General features: G+C 32.8%; 1 protein-coding gene across 1 annotated transcript; it reads left to right on the plus strand.

Moving 5' to 3' along the window:
* Nucleotides 1–18,204: 18,204 nt before the first annotated feature.
* On the plus strand, nucleotides 18,205–19,143 carry LOC101440509 (olfactory receptor 6C1-like). The gene has a single exon (XM_004469708.1). The coding sequence runs from the start codon at nucleotides 18,205–18,207 to the stop codon at nucleotides 19,141–19,143; it is 939 nt and encodes a 312-aa protein (XP_004469765.1).
* Nucleotides 19,144–22,568: the final 3,425 nt, after the last annotated feature.

Consider the following 22,568-nt stretch of genomic DNA (forward strand, 5'->3'; position numbering starts at 1 on the left):
GTTTGGAGTCAGAAGACAAGATAGAAGGTTAATGCTTTTAATTTTGTGAGTAAAAGATTCAAAAGTGACAGTGAATCTTTAACTCAGAAAGTTGGACCCAGAGATACTTTGGAGAAGGAACTGAGGGGAACTGCTGAATATTGGTATATTTGGAGGTAAGTAAAATGAGGCTGTAAAAAGTGATTCTTCTTGGGCCCTCTTCTCTGTCCACTCCTGTATCCACCACCTGCATTTTTAATGCTTCTTAATTTTTTATTAGAGAAGTTGTAGTTTATGCCAATATTATGCATAAAATATAGAGGTTTCATTTGTAACCCTATTATTAACACCTTGCATTAGTGTGTTACATTTGTTATAATTCATGAAAGATCATCTTTTAAATATACTATTAACTCTGGTTCATCCTTTACATTAGGTTTCAATATTTGTGTTGTATAGTTCTAGGTATTTTGCTTTTTATAAACTAAATGTAGTAACATGTGTTCAACCTAAAAATTCACCCCCCCCCCATAATCACAGTCTAATACATAATTTAGTGTTGTTAGTTTCCTTCACAATATTGTACTACCATCACTACCATTCATTACTAAAATTATCCAGCAATCCACATAGAAACTCTGTACAATTTAAGCATTACAACCTTATCCCTACCCCCACCTTTTCTCCTGATAAACTATACTATAGTTTCTGATTCAATAAATTTGCTTATGCTAAACATTTCACATCAATGAGATCATACTATAAAATTTGTCCTTTTGTACCAGGCTTACTTCACTCAACAAGGTGAATCTGTAAAATTTAACCATCTTGTGGCATGTATCAAAAATTCATTTGATGTGCTGGAGCAGTAAAGATGGTGGCAGAATAAGGAGCTCCAAGGGTCAGCTTGTTGAACAGGGCAGTTAGTAATCACCCTGAGCTATCTAAAACACCTGTTTGGGTGACCCAGGAAACCAGAAGAGCATCCTGCAATATCCTTGAAAGATAGGGAGAAGGAGATTGCCCACCTGCAGTGAGGATACCTGAGTGGAGCTCTTAGGTCAGTGCCAATCCTCCACTGGCTGTGCAAGCTTCCTTGGGAGTTATCCCATGGCTTCAGTTGGAAGCTCCATTTCCCACAAAGTGGGGAGGAAGAGAAGAGAGGGCACTTACTTCAGTGGACAGACTAGTAAATTTGGCTGGCTAACAGTTAATCCTAAGAACAGCTAAAGTTTGAACTTGTCCAAGTCAGAAAGAGGTTGGTAGATGCCATTTTAATTCCACCCCTGGCATGATGGGATGCAGAACTGATTGAAAATCACAGTGGTAGTAGGGACCAGCCTCTTTCCAACCAGATCAGTTTGCAGCTCCAACCTAAGTTGGCATATAGCAACAGATTTGAGGAGGTGGAAGAAAGGACCAGTGAACTTAAACACATGCCTCTGAAAGCAAACATACAAAATAACAGATAAGGATAATAATTGGAAAAAATTGAACAGGGCCTAAGGGAACTAAATCATGCCAAGAGATGAAAATTTTTATGTTATGTATGCCAAAGGGAAAAGAGAAGGAAAAGGGATCAGAAGGAATATTTGAAGAAATAATGGTTAAATATTTCCCAATCCTAATGAAGGACTTAGATATCCTTGTCCAAAAAGTACTATGTACTCCCATCTGAATAAATCTGAATAGACCTATTCTGAGACACTTAAGAATCAGAATGTCAAATTCCAAAAACAGAGAATTCTGAGAGGAGCAAGAGAAAAGTGAAGCATAGCATAAAAAGGATAACCAATAATTTTAAGTGCTGATTTCTCAACAGAAACCATGAAAGAAAGAGGCAGTGGTATACTATATTTAAGCTACTGCAAGAGAAAAATCAGCAGCCAAGAATCTTATATCTGGAAAGATTGTCTTTCAAAAATGAAGGTTAGTTTAGAACATTCACAGATAAACAGAAACTGAGAGAGTTTGTAACCTAGAAACCAGCTTTGTAGGAAATACTAAAGGGAATGCTTTCAGGCTGGAAAGAAAAAAGAGGAGAAAGCCTTGGAAGAGAGTATAGAAATTAAGATTATGTCAGTAAAAGTAGCTAAAGGTATCAATCAAGTGGTTAAAATAAGATGTGACAGAAAAACCCAAAGGCAAAAATGGGTGAACTAAGAACTGCCTTTATATTAATCACATTGAATGTTAACATAATAAACCCCCAATCAAAAGACACAGACTGACAGAATGGATAAGGAAATATAAGCCATCTGTATGCAGTCTTCAAGAGTATCACCTTAGCCCAAGGATACCAATAAATATAGAGTGAAAGGCTGGTAAAATTTTTTCCATGCATACGATAAACAAAAAAAAAGTTGAAATAGTTATATTTGTATCAGATGAAATAAACTTTAAAAGCAAAGCTGTTATTAAAGACAAGGAAGAACATTATATATTAATAAAAAGGACAATTCACCAGTAAGAAATAATGACCATAAATGTATATGCACAAAGTTAGTATGCCCCAAATTACCTTGGGCATACACTGTCAAAACTAAAGGGAGAAATAGTTGTCTCTATAATAATAGCTTGAGACTTCAATACACCATTCACAGCATTGGATAGAACATCTTGGCAGAGGATCAATAAAGGAACAGAGAGCTTGAATAATATCATAAATGGACTAAATCTAATAGATATACAGAATGTTGAACCCCCAAAAAGCAGAATATATATTATTTTCATATGCTCATGGATCTTTCTTCAGGATAGAAAGTATGTTGAGTCACAAAGTAGATCCCAATAAGTTCAACAAGACTAAAATTATCTAAAGCACTTTTTCTGATCGTAATGTAATAAAGATGGAAATCAACAATAAGCAAAAAAAAAAAAGGAAAATTCACAAATATACAGAGATTAAACAACACACAATTATATAATCAGAGAATAAATGACAAGAGAAATCAATAAATATCTCAAGAAGGTGAAAATGAGAACACAAAATATCAGAACCTATGGGTAGCAGCAAAGGAAATGCTGAGAGGAAAAGTTATGGCCTTTAATGTTTACATTAAAAAGGAAGAAAGAACTTAATGACCTACCTACACAGATGGAGGAACTAGAAAATGTACAGAAAACTATTCCCAAAGCAAGCAGAAGGAATGAAATAATGAAGATCAGAGCAAAAATAAATGCATTTGAGAACAAAGAAACAATAGAAAGAATTGATAAAACCAAGTGGGTTTTTTGATAAGATTAACAACATTGACAAACTGTAGCTAGATTAATAACGGAAAAGAGAGAGAAGCTGCAAATAAATAAAATAAATAACAGAGAGACACATTACTACTAACCCCTCAGAAATAAAAGAGATGATAAGAGGATACTATGAACAACTGTACACCAAAAAAATTAGATTATGTAGGTGAAATGGAAAAATTCCTAGGAAATTATGAACAACACACACTAACCCTAAAAGAAAAAGAAGACCTGAAAAAAACCAATATCAAGTTAAGAGATTGAGACAGTCATAAAACAATTCTCCAAAATGGAAAGCCCAGTACACATGGTTTCACAGGAAAGTTCTACCAAACATTCAAAGAGGATTTAATACCAATCTTACTCAAACTCTTCTAAATATTTGAACAAGTAGAAACACTATGAAATTCATTCTATGAATCCAAAATCCCTAATACCAAAGTCAGATAAAGATATTTGAAAAAAAGAAAACAGATCCATTTCCTAATGCCTATGAAGGCAACAATCCTTATCAAAGTACTTGCTAATTGAGTCCAAAAACACATTAAAAGAAATATTCTTCATGTTAAAGTGGGTTTTATACCAGTCATGTAAAGATGGTTCAACACAAGAAAATCAGTCAGTGTAATATATTACATTAATGTATCAAAGAAAAAAATCCTATGATCTATGAATTGATGCAGAAAAGGTATTTGTCAAAATATAACACCCTTTCTAGATAAAAATACTGCAAAAGATAGGATTGAAGGAAACTTTCTCAACATGATAACATTACAATCAATGGTGAAAGAAAGAATGACAGTGTTTTTTTTTGTGTTGAGATCAGGAAAAAGACAAGGATGCTCACTATTACAACTGTTGTTCAACATAATCTTAGAGGTTCTAGCTAGAGCAATCAGGCAACAATAAGGAATAAAAGGTATCCAAATGAGATGTAAAACATTTGCTATTTGCTGAAGATTTGATACTATAATAGAAAGTCCCAATTAATCTACAACAAATCCTCTAGAGCTAATAAATGATTTGAGATGAGTAGCAGGGTGTTCAATTAATATGCAAAAATCAGTAGTGTTTCTATATGCTAGTAATGTGCCATCTGAGGAGGAAATCAGGAAATTAAGTTTATAATAGTGAATAAAAGAATCAAACATTTAGGAATAAACTTAACCAAAGATGTAAACACTTGTTTTCAGTAAACTACATTTCATTTCTAAAATAAATTAAAAAGACCTAAATTAATGGAATACCATTCCATGCTCATTGATTGGAAAACCACTGTTAAGATGTCATTTCTACCCAAACTGATAGACAGATTCAATGCAATTCCAATAAAAATTCCACCAGCATTTTTTAAAAATTGAAAGCACATTAATCAAATTCATTTAGAAGGATAAGAGTAAGGGTAAGATGTTAGAAAACTCTTAAAAAGGAAAAGTGACATTGGAGAACTCTCACTTCTGGACTTTAAATTATATTACCTAGCTACAGTGGTAAAAACAGCATTGTATTAGCAGAAAGATAGACACATAGTCCTATGGAATTGAACTCATGGTTCAGAAACAGACCCTCATATCTATGGTCAAGAGATTTTTGACAAGACTGTCAAACCCTTCCAGCTGGGGCAGAATAATCTTTTTAAAACATGGTGCTCAGAGAACCAGACATCAATAGCCGCAGAAAGAAAGAATACCCATATCAGACATCTTATAAAAAAATTAACTCAAAATGGATCAAAGATCTAACTATAAAATCTACAACCATAAAGTTTCTAGAAGAAAATATAGGGAAACATGTTCAAGACCTAGTGGTAGGTGGTAGATTCTTAAGCCTTACATTGAAAGAACAAGTAGTGGAAGGAAACATGGATAAATGGGACCTCCTAAAACTTAAAAACTTTTGTGGTTCCAAGGACATTGTTAAGAAAGTGAAAAGGCAGCCTACTCAATGGGAGAAAATATTTGGAAACCACATATCCAGTGTTTGATTTCAGTTCTAAATAAAAAAATCATATAACTCAACACTAAAAGAGCAAGCAAACCAATAAAAAAATGGAAAAAAGGCTTAAATAGACATTTCACCAAAGAGGAAATAATAAATGGCAAAAAAAACACCTGAAAAATCTTCAATATCACTAGCTCTTAGTGAAATGGAAATCAAAATGACAGTGGGATATCATCTCACACCACATAGAATGGCCATTTTTAGGAAGACAGAAAACAGTAAGCGCTGGAGAGGATGTGGAAAAATAAGAACACACCTTCACTGTTGATGGGAATGTAAAATGGTGTAGCCTCTGAGGAAGATATTTTAGCAGTTCCTCAGGATTTGCACACCTATGTCCATAGCAGTGTTATTTACAATTGTCAAAAGATGGAAACAACACAAGTATCCATCAACCAATGAATGGGTAAACAAATATGGAAGATATATATATATATGTATATATATATATACACATACACACACATATATATAATGGAATATATATATATATAATGGAATACTATGGTTCTGTAAGAAGAAATGAAATTGGGACACATACGATAACACGCATGGACCTTGAAGACATTATATTATTTGAAATAATCCAGACACAAAAGGACAAATACTGTATGGTCTCATTAATATGAACTAAATATGAAGAACAAATGCATGGAGTTAAAACTTAGAGTCTAGGTTATTAGGAGATAAGTGGAGAGCTGAGAAGGTGTACTGAGGCTTAATATATGTAGAAATTTAAATTAACTTAAATGCAAAAGTGTGGAAATGGATAGAGTTGATGGGGACATAGTGAGTAGAACTAATGCAGCTGGTTTATAAATGGGATTGTGACTGAAAAGGGTAGTCTAGGAATGTAAATGTCAATTGAAAGAAAGCTAGAGAATAATCTAGGGACTTAATAGCATAGTGAATGCAGAGGTGGATGAGAATTGTGGTTAAGAGTATAAATGCAAGAAGGTTCTCTATGAACTAGAAGAAATGTACATCACTATTGTAAGAAGGTAAGAATGCGAAGAAGCATGGAAAAAAGCACAATTAATATACCCTATGGACTATAGTTAGTAATAATATTGGAATATTTTTGCATCAATGCCAATGATGTACTATATTAATAATAAGAGGTATGTAAAAAGTATGTCAAGGCTATGTTATGGACCCTAGCTATAGTAATAGACTGATGATATTATCTCATAATTTGTAAGAACTGTTCCACGACAATGTAGTGTGTTGGTGGAGGGGTGTTGTATGAGAAATTCACACATGTGCATGGTTGCTTTCTAAGTTCACAAACTGTCTAATAAAATATATATTTTAAAAAGTAAAGTATCAAAATATCAGACAAATACTCCTCAAAACTGTCAAGGTTACCACAAGCAAGGGCAACCTGATGAACTATCACAGTCAAGAGGAGCCTAAGGAGACATGGAGACTCAATGTATTGTGATAACCTGGTGGGGTCCCAGGACAGAAAATGGATATTAAGGAAAAACTAGGGCCACCTGAGTAAACTACAGACTTTCATTGATTAAAAAAAAAAGAAGAAAGTGAAAAAGAAAGCTAGAGAATAATCTAGAAATTGGATAACATAATTAACCTGAAGGTGGATGAGAATTGTTAAGTCTTCTTGGAATGTTTTGTAAAATTCAAAAGTGAAGCCACCAATTCTTGAGCTCTTCTCTTTTGGGATATTCTGTTCTGATCCAATCTCTTTCATTGTCATTTGTGTATTAAGATCTTCAGTCTCTTCTTGAGTCAGTGCAGCAGTCTGTGTTTTTCCAGGAATTTATCCATTTCATCTAGGTTGTCTCATTTGTTGGCATATAGTTGTTCATTTTATCATTCTAAAACTTTTGTGTTTCTGAAGGAATAGTATTAATGTCCCCCTTTATAATTCTCATTTGATTATTTATGTCCTCTCTCTTTTCTTCTGATTTGACATCCTTCTTCTTTAATGTTTGCACTTAGAGTCATACTTTTCCCTCTAGGCAATGGCTTTAGTGTTTCACATAAGTTTGATTATGTTGTATTATTTTCATTCATCTCAAAGTATTTTGTAATTTCCTTTGTGAATTGTTTCTCTGACCCAGGGATTGTTTAAGGGTGCATTGTTTAATCTCCACATATATATGAATTTTACATTACTCCCCATTATTGATTTCTGGCTTCCTTCTTCTGTGAATACAGAAGATATATTGTATGCTTTCTTTGAATTTATTGAGACTTTTTTTAATCAAAGGATATATGATTTCTCCTATACAGTGATTGATGTGCCCTAGAGAAGAATGTGCATTCTGCTGCTTTTGAGTGAAGTGTGCTGGATATGTCTGTTAAGCCTAGCTGTATTATAGTGTCATTCAAATCTTGTATTTCCTTATGGATCTTCTGAATAGATGCCTTATTCATTATTGAAAGTAGTGTATTGAAATCTCCTATTTCTCCCTTCAAATATGTCAATATTTGATTCATATATTTTGGGGCTCTGCTGTTAAGTGCATATATATTTATAATTGTTATGTCTTCTTTTTGAATTGACCCCTTCATCAATATATAATGACTGCCTTTGTTCTTCATAAGAGTTTTTGACTTAAAGTACATTTTATCTTATATAGTTATAGCTACCTGTACTGTATTTTGGTTACTATTTTTATGTCATATTTTCCCATCCTTGCACTTTCAACCTACTTATTCCTTTGAAGTTAAAGTGTGTCTCTTATGGACAGCATATAGTTGGGTCTTGCTTTTTATAACCACTCTACCACTCCCTGCTTTTTGACCAGAAAATTCAATCCACTTATATTTAGTGTAGCTACAGATCAACAATATTTTCTTCTGTCATTGTGCTTCTTTGTAATTCTTGATCATCTCTTGATCCTCAAATTTTTCATTAATGTCTATTTACATATTTATTTGTTTTTGTGCATTTTTTTTTGTATTGCACCATTTGAGTTCCTTCTCATTTCTTTCTGAATGTATTTTTCATGTATTTATTTTGAGTTTACCATGGTGTTAAAATTAAGCATGCTCATTCTATAACAGTAATATTTCATTTGATACTAATTTATCTTCAATACCATATGCATGTACTGATCAACTGTTCCTCTGCCCTCTGTCCCTCCACCTTTTTTATACTTGTTACAAATTATATCTGGGTACATTGTATATCAAAAACCATTGGTCTATCATTAATTTTCATAAATTTGCCTTTTAACACCTGCAAGAAGTTGAGTAGTGGAGCTACATTGCAAAATATGCAATACAGTAATACTGGCATTTATAATTGTCAATATTGTTACCTATACTGAAAATCTTTATTTCCTTATGCTGTCCACTGTATAGTGTTTTTTCCTTCCAATCTGAAGAACTGTCTTTAGTATTGCTTGTAAGGTAGGTCTATTTGTTACAAACTCCCTCAGCTTTTGTGTATCTGGGCATGTATTAACCTTTCTTCATGTTTGAAAGAAGGTATTGCCAGATATAAAATTATTTATGAGCAGTCATTACCTTTCAGCACTTTAAATATTTTACAACTCTAATTTTTTCCCCCCTGTTTTCTGACGATAAATTGGTGCTTAAACTTATTGGATTCCTGGGTATATGATTCTTTTCCTGCAGCTTTCAGTGCTTTCTCCTTATTCTTGGTTATGGAAAAAATATAAATGTTTTCTTCTATGAGACTATGCATTATTCTTTTTGGGTTTATTCTGCATGGGTTTCATTGGGCTTCCAGAAATTGCATATATATGTCTTTCATTAAATTTGGGAAGTTTCCTGTCACTACTTCTTTGAAATTTACTTTTATCCCTTTCTCTCTTTATTCTCCTTTTGTGACTTCCATGTTGTTTATATTGACACATAATGCTGTCTTACATCTTACAGATCTCTTTGACTCTGTTCATTCATCTTAAATCTTTTGTTCATTTTGACCCTCAGTCTGTATCATTTCAGTTGTCTTGTCTTCAAGATCATTGATTCTTTCTTCTATCTCCTCCAATCTGCTGTTGAAATTATCTGGGGGAAATTTTTCAATAAGTTCCTGTGTTCTTAAACTCTATTGATTCTCAGGGAGATTCCATTCACTGCTTTTCTCATACCCTATAGTTCTTCTTCTGTCTTTTCCTTTATCTTCTTGAGACTACTAAGTATCATTTTTTTTTAAATCTATGTCTGATAAGCCAAAAGTTTATACATTTTCATTGATAGTTGCTGGAATTTTTCCTTGCTCACTTGGATGGACCATTATTTCTTTCTTCTTTGTTTGTCTTGTAATTTTTTTTTTGTTTCACATTACATTTTAATATGTAAAGGGATAACTCTGGAATTTAGTCCCTGAGGTATCTGTTTCTTAAGTTTGCATCCAAATAGTGATATGAGAAAGACTTTTTGAATGCCAGGAAGTAATCAAAATAAAAAGACCAAGGCAGAAAACACCTTTCACTGCTTTTGCTAACTGGCTTAAAATCTTTAACACTCTGATCACTCAGTACCTACTTGTTTTCAAAAGATTGACACTCAACACTTCTGCTTTTTCACATATCATGGCTTCTGATACACTGCTGCCCACTAGCTGCTTCTTGTTTACCCAAATTCATAATAGCTTTTCAAAATATATCCAAAGTATTTACTGCAAAAGAATAGGCATGTAGACAAATGGAGTGGAATTGAGAATTCAGAAATAAATCCATACATTCTATGATCAATTGATTTTCAACAAGGTTACCAAAACTAGTCATTGAAAAAATGTAGCCTTTTCAACAAACATTGCTTGGAAAACTTGATATCCACATACAAAATTATGAAGTTGGATCCTTACCTAACAGACTATACAAAAATTAGCTCAAAATGAATTAAAGACATAAATGAAAGTGCTAAAACTATAAAATTCAAAGAGGAAATACATTTATATGATTCTATATCATTGGACTAGACAGTACTTTCTTAAATATGATACCAAAACTACAACAAAACAGACGATAAATAAATTGGACTTTGAAAATTTAAATCTTGTAAGCATCAATGGACAGTATTAAAAAAGTGAAAGGGTAACTGATAGTATTGGAGAACATAATTGCAAATCATATATCTGATAAGGATCTAGTTTTTTTTTAAAAAAAACTTATAGGGAAAGCAAACTGTGTGGATGAAGACTTATATTTTCTTGAATAAATAAAACAAACTCATATACTTCTTCATGACAAAGAAAAACTGATGGCTAACAAGTGTTAGCTTAAACATTTAAAATATATTAGAACACAAGTTTGCTAGAGATTTCTTTGTAGGTGATAGTTAGGGAACTGATAAAGTTGATTTTATAAAAACTCTAAAGAACATTGTGGGGAAATGATGGAGTGGGAAAATCCAAGAATCATTTCCATATCCAGGATAGAGTGGAAAAAGAGGCTGGTAAATTGTGGTAAAAATGCTGGTGAATCTCACTCTTTCTTCAGCAGCTACCCATCCTCCTTTCCCAGGCCTTGTGGCAGGCGCAGTAGGGACTAGACCTCAGGCTCCTAGTGCAGCTTGCTGGTGCCAGGGTGAGACATAAAGATTTAGTCCTCGAAACTTTGTGTGGGTGTGTGTGGTCTCACCACAAGTCTACTTTTTTTCAACTTCCTCCATGTTAGGGAGGATTGCTTTGTTACTGCTTTAACTCTTTTCACAACATCAGCCTTTTTTATGGCCTCTTTATTCTTATTGATGGTGGAGTTCTTTGTTCCAGGCATACTGTGTTCCCTAGCAAGATCCGTAATGTCCACTGGGTTCCCTATCTGCCTGCTTATCTGCTCCCCACCTGGTTCCCACATCATGTCCTGGTGCCCCGCCTGCCTCCAGGAATTGTAATTACTAAGCTATTTTATTTCATGTATTATTTTTCTGGCTTTCCATCTGTGACATAGCAGACAGCCACCCAAACCCAAATTTAAAATGCTACTCAATTAATTTGAATCACCCCATATGATTACAAAGTTTCTTAAAGGCACCAATAATAATAATGCTCAAAATTGGATATTTCAGTCTTATAAACATACAATCTTAGAAACTGAAATACAATATATCAATCTGTAAACTACAGACAATTCATATATATTGTGTGCAATCTTTTTATTCGAACATATAATACAAATGTAGTAAATTTGGTTATTTGTAGAAGTTATATGTATAGGCACTGATATGATGACTTTTATATTAGATCTATGGACACATGCTTCCCTTTCAATAGAGGATGTGTGTAAATTTTCTGCTCTAATGGGAATAAGATATATTAGAGAAATACATAAAGGATAGACAGGTCATTGCTTCTTTCCCTGCTATTATTAATACCAATATTCAAATTGCTAATTCCTTTGCTTGGCTACTCAGCTGTTCATGCTGGCCATAGTGATTCTGTCCTACTTGGACAAGATTAGCATTCTGAGATCCCATCTACCAGTCAGAGGAAGAGCTTTCTCGACTTGTTCTTCTCACAAAATTATCCTTTCCATCTCTTATGGAAGCTGCACATACATATATGTCAAGCCTTCAGCAGACAAAGAGCTCATGGACGAAATCAGTAGCTCTTCTAACACTTCAGGTACACCCATGCTGATGAACCACTTCATGCACATCCTAAGGAACCAGCAAGTAGAAGAAGACTTCAACAACTTCGCCCATAAATCAGTGTTTTCTGCAATCAAATGAAAGTGTTAACTAAAATGAACGAATGTTATTGTGAAGGTTAAATAAACAAAAATAATATATTCTAACTTTCTTTTAATCTCTGTTATCCTCTATATCCATCTCTTAGCCATTCCCAAAGCTGAGTTCATTTTCTTAGACTTTCTTTTTAGCCTGGAAATGAATGTGTTGTGTCTTTCTTTAAAAATATCTGTTGGCTGCATGCATACATTGGTTTACAATTCAGCATAGAAAACCAGAAGCTACAGAACATAAATCACTTTGCTGAATGTTTGAGTAATAAAAAATGTTTGTTTACCTTTAATATCTCAAAAAAGTAAATAATGTTTTAACCAACATACTCTTCATTTTTATTATGTTACTAATATAATATATAACATTTCTTCTTAAAGATATATGAAATATGAACTAAATTGAATTTTTGCAGCACCACCTTTTTCTTACAATATGTTCAGAATTTGTTCAATTCTTCCCAACTCACCTGATGGACATGGGTGTTTATTTTCCCACTTATGATTCATTTGAATTTCATATTACCCATTTCCTTATTCTGAAGGCATATGTTTTGTCTAATATTATATACTTCCCTGCTTATCTGGGTTTTATTTTAAAAATTTGTAAAAAGACGTGTATTTAGGAAACCACCACTACCCTTATGGAAGTTGGAAGTCTGATATGAGTTTAAAAAATAATAATTCTTCTATGAGAGCATTTATTCTATGCCATTTGCATAACTAGGTATGTACCATAGCATATCTTATTAAATCTTCACAGTTACATGGAAAATTAGACATGATTATCTCTTTTATAAATTTAATGTTTCAAAAATTCTGCTAACTTGCCTGAGACCACTGAGGTCCATTAACAAATATGATAACCTGCTCTAAATTACTTGCTTGTTTTCCTTTTAATATACATTTAGAAATTATATATATTTATATATATATATTATATATATATATATTTGAGAATCTCTGATGATCTAAAAGTTTTGCATATATTTTTTTAGGACCTGTACAATTTTATTGTTTTTTTCTGCTGACATTATTTCAAAATGTGGTCATAATGATAACACACAAAGCAAGGCAGGAGAGGTACTAAGCCTACTATTAGTTTTGGCATAAAAATTATAATGCTAATCAGAGCAAACAGATAAATTTACTTTGCCATTGCAGGTGAGTGATAGAGTAAAAAGGAAAAAATATAAAATAGCACTATTTTTCTTCAGACCAGTAAAAAGAATTTATTTGGGAAATGGGTGAAAGAACCAAGCTTGCTGAGAAATGGGAGAGAAAGCTGGAAATACACACCAAGATTTGGTGTGGGCTTATCTACACAGAGAGAGCCAAATATTAGCACTATTAGGGTACTGAAAATATTTAGGGGAAAGCAGATTTAAAATAATGAATTTAATGTATGTATTTAGTAAAATATGATAGATTTCCAGGTTTAAAAATGGCATAGTATAATGGGTAAAAATCTAGAATAGTAATTAAGATAGCTGGTTCCTGGTCTGGAAAAATAAATGTCAAGGAGAAAATGTTCATGCAATGTTATTTGTTCTTTTGTTTCTGTCTCATTGGACTTTGTCCCACAAAATTCCTTTTCCAATTTTGATACTAATGTGTTTTAGACATTATATTCCTTGGTGTTTTGTGTGCATTCCTCTTCTGGAAATTTTGATTAAATGAATTAATTCCCTTGAGTCAGTGGAAAATAGAATAGAAAAAGCTTTAAGTAGCTTGTGAAAGATAAATTGATGTATAACCCTTGCTGAGTTTTAAATTACTGTATGATATTGTTTCTCTTTTATATTTTTGCTCCTTTCTCACCCTATACAGTTAAAGAAATGTATTCCCCCTGATTACAATGGAAATAGCAGGAAAAAGTTCGATTATCAAAAGCAAGCATGTTCCATGGAAAAGGGGAGGAGGATTTCAGAAATGCTGTCTGCCCTGGCTCACCACAACGGAATTTCCTGATACTTTTACTATTACATTCATTCTGAGTGTTTGTGATCCTGTATGGAAAGCAGAGGTAAGCTTCAGCCATGTGTAAAACAGTGGAAATCTCCATATTCTTACCACGGATGCATTACTTATCAGTTTGAATTTTAACAAAACTGAGTAAGATACAATGAAGTTATAATTTGAAACTGAACATATTAAAATATGTAAGAAAGTGAGTGTGTTTTGTTTTATTTTATCAATGTATTTATTCTCCATTAATTAAAGGCAGGAAATTACTGTCTCTATGATTATGTCTTTCTAATTAATAGCAGGCTATGTAGTAATGTGTTTCAGAGAACAAGCTTTTATTTTTGGTAGTCTGAACAACTAGTTAACTAATACTAATACTAACACCAACTAACACATACTAGTTATATGAATTAAGTTATACAATCTCTTGGAACCTCAGTATCCTCATATGGGACCAAAGATGATAAAATTTTCACAAACTGACTACAAGAACTAAATAAGTTATTAAAATTCTTAGTATTTCACTGAAAAAATTAGTACCATTGATAACTCACAGCTACAAAATATTCTTCCCAAATTTAAGAAGTAATTCCACATAAAGAAAAAAATGATTTAAAACAGTAGTTTCCCGAGTACATATCGAACCCATAATGATACATTAATCAATTTCATTTATTTTATTTCAATTAATTCTCAAAAAAACCTTGATATGTTAACTATATTTTGAAAATTGAAAACTGAAGCTGAAGAAATTAATTCATCCAAAGTCACAAATCCATTATGTTGTCCATTTGTATTTTTAATCAGTCTAACAGCAAAATCCATATATTTTGTGATAATATATTGACCTTATAATTTCAAAAATAGTATATTAACAGTAAATATTGATACCACAATTTTATCAATAGCTTATTACCTTTTGCTTTGCTTCTATATTAAATTTTTGATTAACTTATAGATGGCTAGTGTATTGAAAATGTGAGGCTATGAGTTGATATTCTTCATATACCACTACATACATGAATATTACTAAACTCAAAGTATTGACAAATGTGATTTTATCTCCCCTACATCTTGATTTCTTTCTTCATACACTGATATTGATTCTGAAAATTGAGTCTGCCTGTGTTTAGTGAAATGTAATAACATAAATTATTCAGTTTTCTTCATGGAAACAGTACTTTAAAATAATTACAAAAAATATTCTAAGACAATTCTAATAAAAACAAGTCTGCTAACCACTCAGTAGGCCCCTTGAGGTGACTGTTTTATTAAAGCTGAGAGGTTGCAAATGAACCCTGTGGTCATTACCCAAAGCAAACAATGATTGGACAGTGCTAGAAATATATTTTAATGTAATTATGAACCTGAGCCAAAACTTGTGCAAACATTAAATTAAATTCTCTTCCTCTTCTCTAATACATTAACTTAAACAATGAGCAAATATTTAAATTAAATATTGTAGAAAGAAACAGAGTGCCATGATTATGAAGAATTGTTTTGGAGAAGTGCCCTGTCTCAATTTTTCTGAACTATAATGAGGTTATCTGAAGATAGGTCAATTGTGCAAACATACAACCAAGTTAGAAAATAGAGGGCTTCAGCAGTCATTGCATTATTAAGTAATCTAGATACCTACTCAATGCCACAGAATGCATTACAATAATAGAAAATAAATAGACCAGAAATGAAGTGGAGCCAAAGGCACCTCTCTCCATCTGTCAAAATGTCATCCTTCAATACTTTGAACCTAAAGTTGACCTTTAAAAAAGAGTTTCTTCCTTAGTTGGAACAACAAAGAAATAATGCAGTTTATACAAAATGTTGTTGTAATATTTACTTGATGGTAGACAATTTGGAAGGGCAAGAATATGAAAGTATTGTGCATGAAATCTCTGAAAAGTTTCTGTAGACTACTTAGGCAATTAATGTTAAATATTATTGTTAATTTTCATTTTGAGTGGCTCATAGAATCTGTCTCAGAAATCTTTAGAAGACAGGTAGCAATCTATTTTAATGAAAAAGTGTAAAAAAATTTGAAGCTTGTTAACAGTATTGATGTTCAATCAGGGAAAAAACATGGATCCACAACTCAAAACACTGAAATGAAAAATTAAAGGCTCTAAGTTATCTTTCACTACTCTACCTTAACATACTCTTGAGAGTGGGATAGCTTAAGGCTCTAGGAATCATATTCACTTTGTTAAACATTGTCAAACTGTAATTTTTTTAAACAGCTGTAAATGAGAAAACCTCTTATCAGCCTTATCTGATGTTGACAAATTAATATAATCCATTGAAAATTATAACTTAAAAAAAAATAAAAGCTGTATGGCATCCCAATCCTGTGATATTGGATAATATTCTGCTAGAGTTTCATTCTGCCACTTTCCTCTAGTCCTTGAGGTCTAGCTATAGAAGTGGTAATTTCTTGTGATATTCACACAAACTCTCCCCATGTCTCTGCCCCCATTCCTTCCCAGCTCTTCAGACATTCATTTCTGCACAGCTGTAATCAATAGCCAGGAAAGGTAAGTCCTGGTAGTAATATTCAGGAAAGTGTTAAAATTAAGAGGAAATAGATATGTAAAAAAGTTGAAAAAAAGGTTTAAAATTAAGTGCAATGATCTATAACTTGCTATAGAAAAAAATAGATTTTAAATAAATTTTTTTATCAGAACAAGTATAATACTGCAGAAATTTCAATCTTGAGACTTGAATTGCTTCTCTCCATTGATGAAAATGGACTGTGTGATTTGGAGTTGTATGCAAAACTAGACTTTTAAAGAAAAGTGACCACTGGTGAGGTAAGAATGATGTAACTGGAGCAGTACTTGTGACATGAAGGAGTAAATTATAAATTAAGTTAAAGGGAAGTTATTTTAAAATAATATTTAGTGAAGGATTTAAAATTCATATAAAATAAAGTAAGGTTTTCTTTATATATCCTTAGATTTTAATTTGCTCAGTACAGAAAATCTAAGTCAAACACTATTGGAAAGTAGAAGATTTATTCATCTGACTAAAAAAGGCAAGAATTTAAAAATGTTCAGACTAGAAATAGCATACATAGAGAACTGCATCTGTTGGCAACATGTGATTCAACCACAACTCACCATCTATTTATTGTTTGTTTGACAATTCTTTGATTTAAACCTTTTATACATGAGTAACATGATTTTGTTGCGGTGGCTTGGACAATAAGGCACTAATTGCAATTTTCAAGAATGCACAAAATGTTTGGGGAGTTCACAGATTTCAGCACAGTGAGTTAATTGTGTAGGAATTTGGATGAATGATTATAAAGTATTTACGGAGCCCCAAAATCTGGTGCTGTGTGTTTAAAGAAGGGACTGTTTGTCATTGTTCCCTATGAAAATATAAATGTAATACCTTTTAAATTTCATTTAAATAAAATAATGTAAATTTGCAGTTTAAAAATACATTAAATAAATTAATTAATTAAAGACAGTATTGTTGGATATACCTATCTAATACCTATCTAATTCTTGGACTGGGAGCAATTATCTGCATAATAATAAAAATAGTGATTATTTTTTATAGAAAGACAAATAAGCTGTAATGAATAATGTGCTACTGATGGCTCTAGGTAGGCTAAATCATCATGGCATATTATCAGGATTCAAATGCAATCATTCTCAATTTTAAGTCCTTCCAGTTACTATCACTATTGTTTTCTGCTTCTTTCTCTCCTCTATACCTAAATTCTGAGGTTGATTATGCCAAAGACTTCTGTATCTCTGACTTAGAATAAAGTTGCAAGAGGTACAAGAACTGAGTATCAGCAGAAGTAGATAGATGGCTAACGACAAAAAGTCACCTTACAAAATCTTAAAGCATCCTTCCCATTATTGTGGATCCTCGATATAATTAAATCTTTAACTGACATGTTTGTCTCTTGTATTATTTATAACTGTAAAATCTAATAAATGTAGAAAAAAAGAAGTGAGAGATTTTTTTGAGGTTGGAGTCACGAAATAAAGGTGCTTCTCATTTGGGAAGTAACTTTCTGGACACTTATTTTTGGAAGTTCAAATCTGTGTCCAAACTGCAATAATGAAACACTTTTCCACTTGTTTTATTTTAACTTGCTTTATCTCAAAAATTTTCAACTTTCAAAGAGCAGAAATTAAAATGTCATTGCTATTATCACGTTGCTCTAAATTTCCCTTGAGGGTGGATTGGCATACCACTTCAGCCAAATTCCAGCTCCACACTTGGATATTTGTTAATCCACTCATCTCTTCAAGTCTTTGTGCTGTCTTCCATAGGCATAGCAGGAGTAACACAAGTAAGCAAATGAAGAATGAGAAACAACACAGAAGTAAGAGAGTTTATCCTGCTAGGATTGTCAGATGACCCAAAGCTTCAGGTTGTTATGTTTGTCTTTCTGTTCATCACCTACCTGCTCAGCATCACTGGGAACCTGATCATCATCACCCTTACTCTGGTGGATGCCCACCTCCAGACCCCCATGTATTTCTTCCTCAGGAATTTCTCCTTATTAGAAGTTTCCTTCACAACCGTCAGCATACCCAGGTTCCTGGGCACCATTATAACAGGAGATAAAACCATTTCCTTTAATGATTGTATGACTCAGTTATTTTTTTTCATTCTCTTGGGGGTGGCTGAATTTTACCTTCTGGCTGCCATGTCTTATGACCGTTATATTGCCATCTGCAAACCCCTGCATTACATGACAATCATGAATCATAGAGTTTGCATGTTGCTTGTCTTTTCTTCATGGCTGACTTCATTTTTAATTGTATTCCCAGGAGTCATGTTGCTCTTAAAACTTGATTACTGTAGTTCTAATATTATTGATCATTTTACCTGTGATTTTTTCCCCCTGCTACAACTTTCTTGTTCAGACACGCAATTTCTAGAGATAATGGGTTTTTCCTGGGCTGTATTTACTTTAATGTTCACTTTGGCATTGATAATCCTGTCCTACATATATATCATCAGGACAATTCTGAGGATTCCTTCCACTAGTCAGAGGACAAAGGCCTTTTCCACGTGTTCTTCCCACATGATTGTCATATCCATCTCTTATGGCAGCTGCATTTTCATATACATTAAACCCTCAGCAGAAGACAGGGTGTCTCTCAGCAAAGGAGTAGCTGTGCTAAACACCTCAGTAGCCCCCATGCTGAACCCCTTCATTTACAGCCTACGGAATCAACAGGTGAAGAGAGCCTTCGTGGACATGGCCAGGAGGACTGTATTTGTCACAAGCAAGTGAAAGATACAGTGTCATTGATTAGAGGCATAATGAATGGCAAATTTTAAAATATAATGAATTTTCAGTAGCCTTTCAAAATGAAAATGGACTCCCTATCATATTTATCCATTCTTTTTTTTTTCCTAACAGTTTACAAGTGTATATCATTAATGTATTTTTTCTCGTGCTCCTGACATATTTTTCTTGTCTTTTTTACTGTCACTTCTTTTTAACAATGCTGTTAATCACACAGTAATTATTTTGAAGAGTAAAATTGTTGTGAATTTTGTTTAGGAAAAAAATAATTCCCAGAACAGTATGCATTGCTTACAAATATTGACATGATACATCACTTACTACACAAAACAAAAGAAATTTTGTGATTTTCATTTATTTTCAACAATTCCCTTTTCCATCTTGCAGTTGTTCCAGAAATAAGTGGAAAAGTGCTTATAATTTAAAGAAAATGTAAATTTATTCATTTGAAACAAAGCTAAAAACTTGTCATTACTTACCTTAATAAAGTATGACCATATAATTTAGCTCTTAATAAAGAAGCATAGACATTATATGTCTTAAATACAGATACTACATAGATCTATATATTTCCTAATTAAAAATAATGTTTTAAAAGATTTATTTATTTATTTCTCTCCCCTTCCCCCCTCACCCCGGTTGTCTGTTCTCTGTGTCTATTTGCTGAGTCGTCGTCTTTGTCTGCTTCTGTTGTTGTCAGCCGCATGGGCATCTGTGTTTCTTTTTCCTGCGTCATCTTGTTGTGTCAGCTCTCAGTGCCTAGAGCAACATTCCTGGGCAGGGCAGGCTGCACTTTCTTTCTCTCTGGGCAGCTCTCATTATCAGGCACACTCCTTGCGCGTGGGGCTCCCCTACTCGGGGGACACCCCTGCGTGGCAGGGCACTCCTTGCGGGCATTAGCACTGTGCATGGGCTAGTCAAGGAATCTAGGGGTTTGAACCGCGGACCTCCCATGTGGTAAATGAACGCCCTAACCATTGGGCCAAGTCTGCCGCCTCTAAAAAAATAATCTGACAAATAAGTAGGTACATATAATAGATAGATGCTAGATACATACATATAAATAAGATATATGCTGTCAAAATTAATGAAGAAATAGATAGTAGATCCCTAAGATACACTGCCTTTCTGTAATTAAAGAGGAGGTAAGTAAAAAAAGTAAGCTATTTTCTTACTATCAGAAATTAAGAAAAAAATACCATACAACTCCATTTCAAGTTTTGGGAAAGTTTGAAACAGCTCATTTATCCTAAATAAAATAATTAAAGGTTAAATTTCATATAAAATAAAACTTTTCAACAAAGCAGAATTCCACATTATATATAAAATTAATATTACATTTGTTAAATCTTGTCAACAACCTATGAGTTAAACAATTCATTTTCTTAAGTTATATGTGGGAAGACTAGTGTTCAGAAAGGCCAAAAAATTTTTGCAAGTTTGCAAAGACATTGAATCTCTTTAACCTCAATGCTGTGTTCACTAATCTATAGTACTTTTCTCATTAAATAAATTGTTTAATTGTTTGTCTCTCAAAATACTCTTTTTAAATGACTGTGCTGAGTAGGATGTGATGAAAAAGACTCATTTTTGTCTATTAAAGGATATTTTTAAATAGCTATAAAAATTTAAAACTACAGACTATGTCATATAAATACGTGCACATATGCAAACGAATGCATAAAGACACATTGTAGCATTATAACTTATGATATAAAATTAGTTAAAATCTAATATTCTCACTCTTAATAAACATGGCAGTTATTCAAATATATACAAGTCTCTTCTGATAGTCTACGGAATTGCTACAAAATAATGAGTTCTATCCAGATTACTTCACAAGGAATGATATATATTATATATTGTTAACTAAAAAAAATACAGAATATTTATGTGGTATAATCTCATTAGTGTTGAAGAAAAAAATCTCTGAATATATAGAAAAGTATCTGGTAGAACATAAAATAAATGTTCATTTGTTTGACTTGGAGATGGGAGTGATAATGGAGGATAGTTTGGAAATATAAGGACCATTCCATTTGTCACTCCATAGCACTGTGATGCTTGATTCTTACCATACTAAGTATGCATTACATTTAAAATTGAGAAAAATTTTAAAAACTAGAGTTTCAAGTACCTTCTGATTTTAAAAATAAAACAATGCTTTTTAAAATGTATTTATTTTACATCTGGTGGAATAAAACTTGGGAACTACCATCACAGTAATGAACTTGTGGTGAAATAACCATCCTCAAAGGAATTGAGGATAAATTATCTCCTGAGTGTAACCTGACATCATGTGTATGTAAGGAAAAATGAAACACAGTCAAAAGGAAACCAACAGGGAGCAGATGTAGCTTGGTGGTTTAGTGCTTGCCTCCCATGTACAATGTCCAGGGTTTCAATCCCCAGTATCTCCTGAAAAAAAAGGAAACCAATGATGGCATAAGTTCATTGACACATTTCTTCTATTATCTTATTATATTTCTTTGCTTCCCAGAAAAGTATAGATCATGGCATCCCTCACATCTTTCAAATTTATCTCTTTTTGTACCTTTCCTTTCTTGACTTCAGCCTCTGGAAAAGTTATTCAGGGACCTGAGAAGGCAACATTGTTTTATCTTCCTGTACTATTGGATCTGCATTTTATCAAAGAGCACTTTGAAATATCTTCCTTTCTAGTTTCTTTCTCTAAAGTGGATTTCCATGGAAGTGTACTTTAAAAATCCTCAGGATTACAATAATTACTTTATTATTGTTGTCTATGTCCAGAACAATCTTTGTCTTTATGTGCAAAGATAAAAGAGAAATATTCTAAAGGAGGTTATTAGGAAACTCACATAAAATTTATCTTGTGTCTTTTCTATATGATAGAGGAAGAGGTGTATTAACGATAAAAAGAATCCCATGAATTATAGTTGCATTATATCTAATTTTCTAAAATAAGTTAAGAAAAACTCAAGCGTTATATTTTCACCTGGAATCTCCAGACATATAAGAAAGTGAGTACCATATTTAGCAATAAACATTTTTGTCTTTCTATCATCCATTAGTTTATACTGTTGAAAAAAATTGCAGAGATCACAAAATTATCATTTTAAAATATTTATTTTTATTGATTTTGCATTGTAATATATTTTAGTCTTTAAAAAAATGCAAAAACACAGTTTCTGCTTTTTGATCTGTCAGGTTTTGCTGATATGCTAAAGACGACAATGGTGTATTCCTAAAGGAAAGATTGGCAAGGGCTGGGGAAAATAAAAGAAACAAGAAAGAATAGTGCATGCTGCCATCTTTGCTCCTCACCGCCTATCAATAGGACTCACTCTGGAGTCTAGCCAATGAAGGACATTCTTCTACATATTCCTTACTCGCTGCCTGCTGACTCACACAGTTTATGCTATGCCTGG

Source organism: Dasypus novemcinctus, chromosome 12 (assembly GCF_030445035.2).
Source record: "Dasypus novemcinctus isolate mDasNov1 chromosome 12, mDasNov1.1.hap2, whole genome shotgun sequence".
Lineage (NCBI taxonomy): Eukaryota > Metazoa > Chordata > Mammalia > Cingulata > Dasypodidae > Dasypus > Dasypus novemcinctus.